This window comes from Hemitrygon akajei, chromosome 4 (assembly GCF_048418815.1).
Source record: "Hemitrygon akajei chromosome 4, sHemAka1.3, whole genome shotgun sequence".
NCBI classification, from domain to species: Eukaryota; Metazoa; Chordata; class Chondrichthyes; order Myliobatiformes; family Dasyatidae; genus Hemitrygon; species Hemitrygon akajei.
Window position 1 is genome coordinate 167,123,887 of NC_133127.1, and position 12,413 is coordinate 167,136,299.

Genomic DNA, 12,413 nt, shown 5'->3' on the forward strand with positions numbered 1-12,413 from the left:
CACTCTTTCAAGCCCCACACCATCCTAATAGGAATATATTGCCTTTCCCTTCGCAGTGGTGGGAATAAATACTGAATCTCCTATCCAATAGCATTTGGACCTGCTTTCACCAAGAGGACTGCTGCGGCTCAAAGCAACTGCTCACCACTACCTTCTCAAAGGCAATTATTATCACCCACATTCTGAGAAATGAGTAAGTGATGCAAGCTCATCCCAAACAGTGGTTTTGTTTTACTTGTGCATCTTAACAACTCCACTGCACATAAAATCAGACAACCCTTCATTCACGTGGCTGCTTCCACTTCCAACTGTATACTTGGCTTCAATTTATCATAATGCTCTTTCAGCTGTAAATCTGTCCCTCACTTCCTGCTATCGCATCTTAGTCCATTATGGAAATTACGTTATGTTTGATGGAACTTACAAGGGGGACAAGAAGCATCCAGGAGTTAAAACAATTATTTTTAATAGATATCCGAAGAAGTAATAGAAAATGTTGGAAAAACCACCAGATCAGTCAGCACTGTGGAAAGAGAAAGAGAGATCATACTTTAGGTTCTGAAGGGAAGTATTCAGTCTGAAAATATTAACTCTGTTTCTCTTTCCAGACGCTGTTTCCTGATCTGCTGAGTGCTTTCAGCATTTTCTGTTTTGTTCTTTTAATTGAAAGAGTAACTTAAGCCTTATTTAATGCACTGTACCAACTAAATAGAGGTGCCGATATTTACAAGCTGGTTGAGTATTTTTATGGTGAACTATACATTGAGAGATTAATTGTGATGTAACTTGGGCACTGATACTTGTTAACAAGGTTTTGCAGGACTATGGTGAATTAAAAATTCATAGTCAATTTATTATCAAAGTACATATACTTATGTTACCATATACTACTTTGAGATATATTTTCTTGCTACATTTGCAGGGAAAAGAAATACAATAAAATGTTATAAAAGACTAAATGTAAACACACAAAGACAGACAAACAACTAATGTGTAAAAGAAGACAAACTGCAAATAAAAATAATACTGAGAACATGATTTGTAAAGAGTCCTTGAAAGTGAGTCTGTAGGTTAATTCAAAGTAGTAGTGAATGAATTTATCTGCATTGTTTTAGGGCCCTGATGGTTGTAGGGCAATAACTGTTCCTAACAATGGTGTGGGACTTAAGGCTTCTAGACTTCCTGCTCAATGGCAGTAGCGAGAAGAGGATGTGGCCTGGATGGCAGAGGTCTTTGACGATGGATGCTACTTTCTTGTGGTAACACTTTGTATAATTCTACTCAATGCTGGGGAGGGCTTTACCTTTGAGTTCTGTGATAGTGTTCAACCTTGCACCCCTTCCTCATGGTGACCACCAGTTGGTTGGGAGCAAACAAACATTGCAGAGGATTTTCAGCGTTCCATCTCCTTTACCTGCTCATGTGTTGCTAGGGACTTGAAGAGAGCCTTTGGAACAAATTTGAAGAGTTCTGGAAAACTTTGTCAGGACTTCAACATTTACATAAAAGAATTTGCTAATAGGTGGCAAGCAACATTTATGCTCATTTGATAGGATTCTTGTTGAAATTCTTAACTAAAAAGTGTTGTTGACCATGTAAGACCCACAGTACTGCAAAGCATTGTGCACAAATGGAACTCGAACTCATGACCTTGTGCCTCAGAGCCAATAATGGAATAGTCAGTGGATGCAGTGAGTAAATGAATTTCCATGCCTCTCAGAGTTACAGCAGTCTCTCCTTGGTTAGACTACTGGGAGTTGCTCAGCTGTTGGCACGTCGGAATGGCCGTGGTTCTTACAGCAGCAACTTGATGCCTTCACTCAGGAAGATGGCATTCTTCCTTCCAAGTCTGCCAGCCCACCAAGGCCTCTGTTGCTGCTCCTTAGCTGCGGGCCGGAGCTGCCGATGATGAGACGGGGGAGCCTGCAGTATTCTTTTTCTAGACACAGCCTGGTCAAAAGAATCAGCTACCTCCTCCATTAAGGATCAGCAATCTTACACAACTGGGCAGGTCCAGAAAGCAGAAGGATTAGGGGAGGTAAATTTACAGTAACACACACAAAATGCTGGAGGAAGTCAGCAGGTCAGGCAGCATCCGTGGAGAGGAATAAACAGTTGACCCTTTGGGTCAAGACCATTTAGGGAGGATAGACAATAAGGGAATGCTTCAGAGTGATTACTCAGCTTTAGTGGGTAAATAGCATAAGTATTTATATACAGATATGGTTTGTACTGTTTATTGTGATTGTTTTCACTTCTGGATTATGGTAAACAAGTCTGATAATCAGTGAGGAGGAACTATTGATGAAAGGGGAATCGGATAGGGAATAGGAATCATACATGGATGTGTAGTTCACGGATAAATCAGTCTAATGCCTGTCAAGGTTTTTTTTTCTCTTTCTCCACATCTCCTTGACCTTTCTTCCTACTGTTCAGCTGCCACCCTTACAACAGCTGGCAAGGGCAGTACCATCAGAACAGTATGGTATTGCTGTATACAGAAGACCATCCTGAGGTCTGACACTCCTGCCAAAAACTGCAGGGCCCTTCCAAGGCAATCCAGATGGTGAAAGAATTGCCTCTGCATATCAGCGGCAGGTTCCCACAAATTCCATGTATGCACGCTGCCCTGAACACAAGGGACACAGGCCAGCCATCAGTCTCTGCTGGTAAGCAGCCATCTTTCAGTTTCTAAATGCAGCTTGGAGCTGAGAATTGCTGCAGAATGAAAGCACGTGTATGACCACTGGCAGTGGACCACACAGCTGTTAGCCAGCATTGTTCTGCAGGAACCAGCTGCACCTTGACAGAATGGTTTCTCTTTTGGTTTTAATATGGCAAATTGAAAGCAAATATTGTAACGGCTTCTTGTACAAAAGGAAAGTGTGTTTTTCCCAAACTGAATGCCTTTTCTACACTCTCTCTCTCTCTCTCTGGCAAGAACTTAAAAGCCTCACTAAGCAGGAAAAAAAATCCACAATGTCTGAAACAACAGTAAAACTAAAAGATGTTGCAAAGTACCACAAGCACAAAATTTGTTATGTGATCTTTGCTTTGTTCTGACGTGTCAATATGTCAACATGGGCGCAGTTAATGAAGAACAAATGCTTCACATATTGCTCCTCTCTTAGGTTCAGGTGGGAAATTTGCTCCCTAAAGCCCCCGGGCAAACATGGCATTCTGTTGAAAATCTTTTTCTTTGTTGCCCTGTAGCTTGTCCTGTTGTGTGCCTCTTCAGCTTACTTTGCTGGGTATGCAGTATAAGGGAAATGCTTATTAATATTGCAAGCTTAGGAGCAGCTGTTTTGTGCAGAAGCCTGAGGTTAGCCAAAGTCCATCAGTTTTTGACACACTTGAAAGCACCAAATACTTCTATAACTGTGTTAAGTGCCAGATAAAGAACAATCAGCAATTGACCAGTAAGGTGATGATAATCCCTGTCAATATTGAAACTGGGGATCCTTCCTGCATAACCCTGCCATGGTTAACAGAATGTGTTAGAGCTAGTAATCAGCTCTAAACTGTTAGCAATGGGAATCAAGTGTTGCATATTGGTATCTGGTGAGAGTCACTCAAATGTGCCCTGCACACTGCAGACTGTTTTTGGCCTTTAAAGTATTCATGTAGGAAATAAGAACAGATACTCCCAAGTCCAGTTCGTCCACACATTTCACCTCTGTAGATACGTAACAATGAATCCTAAGGCTTTATTATTATCTGACCTTCCAAAAGGTCACAAGTGGTCACATTCAGTATAAATACTAAATCAGGAATGTTATTTTTCACAATTTTAAATATAAATTTATACTTTATAGAAGGACCTAGTAACTAAGGAAACAGCATTCAGAGAAGTAAAGTCTTTAGAATTAATGTGATTTGGTTTACTTTATCTATATTGAGGTACAGGAATATCCTGCTACTATAGTATAAAATATAACATTTACATAGATTAACAGCTTATTACCCAATCTGAAATAAATTTTAGATGATAATGTTCCAATGTCCATACTTACCTTCTATGTACTTCATTACGACAGCAAATTTTCAACACACAAAACACCTTCCCATGTAATTTTCAGGCACTGGGTGCTGACTGTATAAAGATTCAAGTAGAGGAAATAATGGAATGAAGCAAAAAAGGCTGAGATGCAGACTCACAGCTAAAACCACTGCTTGTGAAGATAGCCAAGTAAGAAATGGCTATCATAAGCAAATGCTTTTTCTGCGTAAGACTGACGTCTGTGATTTGGGAGTGGGTGGTTCAGGTGGCTTCTTAAGGCTGCATCATAGGTGTCAATTAAACCAATTGCAAGCACCATGAGATTAAGCTGCTCTTCCCCCTTTGATAATACAAATGAAAAAAAATGAATAATTTAGAATGCGAATGCATGATTCATCTGACATGAACCCAATAGCAAATGACTCATCCAGAATTCTACTTACCATTACTTGTCAAAGGCTTTCAAGTAAAGTAGATAGTAACATATAACCACGTCACTTGAACCACTAGATTTCAGGTTATTTAGGTTATGGTTCATTCACAAGCAAATGAAAGACAATACAGTAATTAATCTACATTAACAAAGAAATGCCCAGACCTATTGCTTAGTAAAGAGTAATCAAAAACAAGCTAAATCAAGTACAAAAAAACAATGAAACTCCATTAGTTTAATTTACATTTCACCTTGAAATTTGTCATATGGTAATGATGATAAATTCATAGTGCTGGAACAGTTACACATTGTACTGTTTCCAAAATTCAGTTCTGCTGAAGTCAAAGAAACGGACTTTCTGAAGGAGAACACTGCATGCAGCATATACTTGGTATGTTGTCCACCAATTCAGAATCAGAATCAGGTTTATTATCACAGGAAATATCATGAAATACAGAAGGTTAACTTTGCTACAGTGGTAGAATGCAATACATGATAATATAAAAAAAACTGTGAATGACAGTAAATATATATTCACAGTTTTTTCTATACTATCATGTATAAAATAGATAAATAGTGCAAAAACAGAAATAAAAAAGTAGTGAGGTAGTGTTCATGGGTTCAATGTCCATTCAGAAATCGAATGGCAGAGAGAAAGAAGCTGTTCTTGACTCATTGAGTATGTGCCTTCAGGCTTCTGTACCTCCTACCTGATGAGAAGAGCAAATTTCTAGCCATTTATTTCTCACCAAGTTGTTCGTTTCAATATTGAGTGAAGAATTATCTTATTAAGAGAAACTCATCTATATATTTCCTTTTTTTCTTATTTTGCTCTCTTTTCCCACTACTTATGTAATTTAATTTTCTTATGTTTGTTCTTAGTGTAATTTATAGTTCCTCTTTTATTCTGTATTGCAATGTTCTGCTGCAGGAAAACAACAACTTTCATGATATATACCAGTGATGTTAAAGCTGATTCAGATGTAGTGAATATTTCAAAGCTTGAAAGAGAAGCAGTGATCTAAGTGTATGGAAATTAAATCTTACGAAGTTCCATTTGGTCTCAAATTCATTTCCTTTCTTGTACTTTATGATCAATGCAATATTATGAGCAATGTCATTTTCTTTCATCTTTGTGGATACATATATGACTTAGTGTATGATTTTCAACAGCCCTACAGATAAATGTGCTTGCTGTTGGCACTGGGAACCTTGAAGTTTTCTTTGCAATTAACATCAATACAATTTCGAGAATGTACTTTCTGTAGCGTAGAATGATAATAGCTAACCTAAGATTATTGCTTTCCATTTAATGAAATTCAAGAGTATCAACATCTGAATATTTTTTTTCAAAAAATTCTGTTAAAGGTCATTATGTCAATAAAAGTAATGTTATGTTTTGGAAATGTGAATAGAGCAACTATCAGTCAGACCCAAAATTCCCCTATAAAAATAATATATTTTTATTTTGACCTCAAACTAAAATTGTAGCTCTATATGCTGTTACTGCAGAATTGTTATTTTGCATTCCAATTTCAATAATGGTAAAAAAAAGGGGAATAAACTTATTTTATTATTTTCAAAACTATTTGAAAATATTCAGACTCTGTACAAGTATTTGAGAAATATTTATTTGACATATAATATTAGCAAAGCATAGTAAAACAGCACAAACATATTCAGTTAGCCATATATAGGATTAACTCACGGAGTAGAAGAAGGAACCAAAAGGAAATTTCTCAAGAGCAGGAGGAACTTCAGTTTCAGGCAAGATTACCACCGTAGTCCATCTGTTTCAGAAACTCCCATCCAACCTCAGGATTATTTCCCCCAAAGTAACCAGGATGCCAGATACATCAGTAGACAGAGACACAGATTTATCAGCGTAATTAATTTTTATCATTATTCAAATATTAATTCAGTTTCTTTCCACACATGCTGCCTGATCTACTGAGTAATTCTAGTACTTTCTTTTCAATTCATATCGCCAGCTTAGACGTGCTTTGCTTGTAGATTTTCCAAGCTTTCCATTTTGCCACTGACCAAAAAGAAACACTTCTAAGACCTTATTCACTGTGCTTATCATCTTAACTAAGTCTCTCAACTCTGTTTAAACCCTTTCTTAGCCTTGCCAAGCTTTATCTCTTCACTACGTCTAAAAATTATAATCAAATCCCATCACTGAACTCCAAATTCTTTGTATCTGCTTTTCTAGTCTATAATACCATCCCTACCTTTTACTCCACTATTTTAATCTGTCTAGACTCACTCACACTGGAGCTCCGTCACTAATGTGCAATGTTTCCTTCACCCTTTGATGCTTGCTGTGAGCAAAACCTCCCACTAATAACTTTACCTCCATCCATTTGACATGAATATGCTGTCTGTGAGACATTTTCCATATTATATAAATGGAAAATATTGTTAATGGACTGGTATACTGAGTAATAGACTATTACAGTGTGTAGTTTATATTTATATTTGATAATTGATTGAATTTAATGGAAGATTTAGCTGAGATGCATACATTTATGAATGACATGGATAGGGGAATAGATAGAAAAATAACCTTTACAGTTTTAAGTCTTTGTGACCATGATTCAAATGTATTTATTTATAAAAGATTGAAATTGTTCCAACTGGTCACTAGCTCCTGAGGAGAAGGGTCAATGCCCAGAAATATTGACTGGTTTCCCTTTTCATGATACTACTTGATCGGATGAGTTTGTCCAACATTTCTGCTTTTGGATCATTACTCCTCAACTAGCTGTGAGTATAAATGTTTGATTCCCCATAAGATTTGTTATACTCTTCTTTTCTTTTAAAATTATGTATTAAAAGAGTTTAGTGATTATTTCTGTTTTGACAATTTACCTTGAAATTACCAATTCCAAAGAGAACATTTCAAGTCAGCAGATGCTAAGATAGAAAAGGACAGGCCCTTCGGCCCACGATGTTGTGCTGCACTAATTACGTTAATGACACTTAATTGAACAAATCCCACATGACCCAAATCCCTCCATTCCGTGCAAATTCACATGTCTGTCTAAGTGCCTCTTAAACACCTCTATTGTATCTGCCTCCATCACTACCCCTGGCAGCATAGTCCAGGCATCTATCACCCTGTGTAAAATAAAACTTGTCCACACATTTCCTTTGAAATTCACTACCCCTACCTCACAGATATCTTAAATACATGCCCTCTAGCATCAGACATTCCGACCCTGCACGGAAGATAATAACTGTCTACACGATCTATGCTCTTCATAATTCTATAAGACTCCCCTCAGCCTCCACCATTCAAATCAATCCTGCATTCATTGATCTTGTAAAATCAAAGGATTACAAGCTATTATTTAAATCAGTAAATAACAAAACAACAGTCAGGTGTACTGATAGTTGCATGGTAATAGGCAGAAATCAAGCGGAAGGGCCTTAAAAGGCAGACTAATTCAAAATCACTTGCTGATGTCTTATTATTATTACATAAAAGTCTTGTCTTCCATGTTATAGGTTACTCTGTTAGTTTCTATAGCAACCCTGACGTACATAACTCTGTACAAACTCCTACTCTTCTCTGCTACACAATTATACTAGTTTAGAGTATACTGCGTCAGACTGTTTCACTGCATTTATATTTTAAGTGAGGTGCCAACCTGCAACATGTGACAGGAGAAATTATGTATACTGAGTGTTTAACACATTTTTTTGTAGGTTTGGGAATTGGTTTTAACACATGACATTAAATGTAAGTTGCTAACATATCCCAAATACATGAAGTTAACTTTAAACAACTGGTTGGCCACAAATGTGTATTGAGTATTTTACTAAGTTCTTGATGTAAGCATAACATAAGAGACTGGAGTTATCACCTAGAATTTATTGTCTCTTTCTTATTTTCTAAAGTGCTGCTCAACATTTGGCTTTCTGACCAACCAAGGATACAAGCACGAGTACCTAATTTTTGATGCAAAACAAAGGCCAAGTGCACCATGCTGAAAAATATAGATGGGATTATATTTTTGTATAGGACACATATAGTAAATACGACTGGAAGATCTAGATCATGATACTAAACTTTTTAACTTTTGCAGACCACAGTAAAGGTGCAGCAAGTTAAAGATGGTCAAAAATCAAGTCATTAAATCTATCCATCAAAGCCCACAGGCAGGGTAATTTCAATTCTGATTCATGGCAGCCTACTCCTGCAGAGTTACAACGTGTGATAGCGGCAAAAATCGGACAGGATTTCCAGCTTTCTTGGAACACAGACCCTCAAAAACTTCAGAAGGTCAATTGCACGCTTATTACATTACGTTGACAGTAATATCGGAACAAACTATCCAAATTAAATTGAGTCTGTCCCAAAGATCTTCGATGTTTCCTTTGCACCTCATAGGATCTGTATTCGAACAATATATGTTGCACTGTGTTGTGACAAGTGCACTCCCTACAAATGTCTGTGTCATACATATTAACTTTGAACAAGGAATTATTCAACTTAGCATATCCAATATGTAAACGTCCAAGTATAACTTCTTCCCTCCTTTTCACCCGTCCCCCACCATCCTCTGAATTTTATAAAAATACTGTGCTTTCTTGTCTTGATCCCAATTTTCTATGTTTCTGTTTCTATAAATGTGAAGTTAGTGAAATAGGTTTATAATTAGAAGGATCTGATTGATCTGTACCAGGTTTCAATAACTTCCACTAATCTCAAGGAAAAATGAAGTTAACCTTATATCCATATTATAATTGAGCACAGAGTACTCAGCTCAACATCCTCCAAAACCAAACGATCAGGAAATTTACCTTCACATAAATCAAGTATATCCCAATTTGTCGTTTTAAAATTCCATCTGGAGAAATGAGAACCTTTCCTCTGACACACGTCTATGTCCATTGTACAGATAATGGGGAAATGATCACTCTCCACTGTTGTATCATTATACACTTCCCTGATACATACACTTGTTATATCCTCAGATACCAGCCTAAGATCTATAGTGAAACAGTATTATTAGATTTATCCTTGTACTGCTACCATCATTCAAACACACCAAACACTTTTCTTCCACCACCATCCCATTCACATTTGTGTCACTGCAACCCCAAAGTACTATGTCATAGTACATAGTACATAAAGTCCCCACACATATAACCTTATTTCTCTCATTTCCACCCACACTTCCCAATACATTATGTTAACCTTTCCCAAGGGCAATAAACATCTATTATCTATAATTTACTATTTTTGCCTCATATTTCAAGCACAGTTGATTCATAAACAGCTCCAATTTCCAAATCTGCATGTGCCATCCTATTTTTAACAAAGGTATCCATTCCTCCATTACCCATTTTCTGATCGCATCTTATATCAACATAACCTTGTATTTTAAAACTGAGACAAGATTTCAACCAAGTTTCCTGTATAAATATAACACCAGATTTATTTGGTGAATCCTCAAGAACTTCTAGCCTTCCATTGTAAGATTAGGTAAACCATGAACAATCCTCCTTTGAAGTCTGAATATTATTTACGTTTTCTTGTAATGCATCGTTAATAAAGTTGTCTAAAGTTGTCTTTTATCTCTAGAAGTCTTTCTGCAGCTTTCAGTATAATTTTTTTTAATCAACAATCCTTTGTTAAGAAATCATGCCTTACCTGAGCCAAGGTGAGGCATAGTTGAGGTGGAACCCAGGGCCCAGAGCAAGGAAAGAGCTGAGGTCTGATTGATTTAAGCGCTGGGCCGAAATGGAGAAGTTGGGTACGGACTGAATTGAGGTGGTGGGGCCCGGCCCGAGAGCATATCAAAGTGGCAGGCCCAGGTCTGTGAGCAAGGAATGACCTGAGGTTTGAACGATTTAAGTGGCGGACCAGATTGAAAGGATGAGTGTTGGGGCCCAAACAAGGGATGGGCCAGTTCAGCTCTCTGCCTTGCAAGGTTTACTCGTCTCTGCGCTGATCTGAGATCCCGAATCAGCTGCAGTGATGACTGGCTTCGTGGCTGTGGACTCACTTTCGTGAACTTCAGTTCTGAATGTTTACTTCGCATGATTTGTTTTTTTCTCTCCCTGAACATTTGGTGTTTGACAATTGCTCCATTTTTAGTCCTGGTGCCCCTCCTCCTACCCTTTCTCCTATGGCCCAACATCCTCTCCTATCAGATTCCTTCTTCCTCGGCCTTCACCTTTTCCACCTATCACCTCCTAGCTTCTCACTTCACCAGCCCCCTCCTCCACCCATCTGGCTTCGCCTATCACTTTCTAGCTTGTTCTCCTTCCCCTCCTCCAACTTCTTGTTCTGGCTTCTTCCCCCTTCCTTTCCAGTCCTGATGAAAAGTCTTGGCCTGAAATATCAACTGTTTATTCCTTTCCATAGATGCTGCCTGACCTCCTGAGTTCCTCCAGTATTTTGTGCATGTTGCTTGTGAAAAATAGATTTGTTTGAAGTGATTTGGATGATTTTCAGTTACATCATGAAATTAGAGCAGGGATAATTCTTCTTAGAGAATTTATTAGAGAGACTATAGAAGGTAGTAATGAAACTATTAAATGGCAGAAGGATTTGGGAACCCCATGAACCACATAGAATACAGAAGGGAATTTGGGGTCATTAATGCACAATAAAATGTTTTGATCTGGAAGGTAGTGCTTGAAAAGGTAATAAAAGCAGTACCTTTCAAAATGGAATTGGATAAGTGTTTTGAAAGGAAAAGGCTGCAGAGTTACAGGGAAAGATTAGAATAGAGGAACAAGATAGATAACTCTTTGAAAAAGAGCAGCTTAGGTTAAAAAAAAACAAATTGCACTGTTCGTGCTACGTGACTCTCTGCTGAACATTTGTGGATTCCAGCCAAACATCTGTTGATATTCAGGAATTCAGTATTTACCAAGTTTAAGGTTTCTATCAATTGTAGGTGAAGAGCAAATCAATGAATGCACTGCACCTATGATGGGTGCAGGCATTTATCGTATCTCGTATTAAAAGTTTTAAAAATACAAACAGATAGCATGAGAGATATCAGATTGTATTTGACATTGCGCCCTATTAGTGTGACCAGATCTATTTTGGGTATTGTTTATGAGGAGATTAAAGGTGATTATACAGGTGATCAACAACTAGAATGGCAAGAGAAGAGGGTGCAATCAGATCAGAAGATACCTGTGATCAAGAATTTTGGGTGTAGATATGCTGAATGCCAGAACCCTTTGCCTGGTTCCTTATCAAAATGTTTAATATGTTAAATAAAGAACAGAAGGTTGGAATACTTAGCAGGTCAAGAAGAGAATGTTAGAATTTTAGATCAAAGACCCTTAATCTGAACAGGGAAAGAGATAAAATGAATTGGACAGACTTACAGATTTAAACTAAAGCATATTAAACTGACCTGTTTTCTCTTTTGCCCAGTTCCAATGAACGGTCTTTGATTTGAAACATTAACTGTTTTCCCTTCTACAGATACTGCCAGCCCTGCGGAGTGCTCTCAGTTCTTTATGTATGTTTATTTCAGATGTCTTACAGCTAAAGTTTCTAGATTTTCAAATGTTGTCTTTCTGCAGTCTTCGTCCTTTTGGGAGGTAGAGGTCATGCTGGTGCAGCCTATTTGGAAACCCTTTCAATGTAACAACTCCTTTCTACATACTTTATTGAAGGTTTGGTGGGTTGTCTAACTTCTAAGAGAAGGTGTCTGTGCATTTTAATTTCTATGCTTCATGACATCACTTAGAGTGATGCAATTTAAAAACTGGCTTTAGACAGTTACATTTCTGGAAGTATTATTTTTGGTTAAACACTCATATTTTTAAAATACTATTAAATATATGCTTGCCTACCAGAAATTAAATCATAGGTAATTATGTAAAACATGCTGGTGACTTTCAGAATATATCATAAGTGGGGGTAAGATGAGGTTCAGTAAGCTAGATTTTCCCATGCACACTGCTGACAGCAAAGCTTCCCTACTGTCTACAAGTACT

The 12,413-nt window shown here is 37.5% G+C and overlaps 1 protein-coding gene across 5 annotated transcripts in view; it reads right to left on the reverse strand.

Moving 5' to 3' along the window:
* Positions 1-12,413, reverse strand: part of dclk1a (doublecortin-like kinase 1a) — a 281,096-nt gene that overhangs the window by 83,139 nt on the left and 185,544 nt on the right. The window contains exon 1 of one of the 5 annotated variants that reach the window (XM_073043895.1): positions 4,014-4,215. The exons of the other annotated variants lie outside the window; for them this stretch is intronic. Coding sequence (XP_072899996.1) covers positions 4,014-4,029 — 16 coding nt within the window. The 5' untranslated portion in view covers positions 4,030-4,215. Of the gene's footprint in view, positions 1-4,013; positions 4,216-12,413 lie in introns of those variants that run through there. 5 annotated transcript variants of the gene reach the window in all.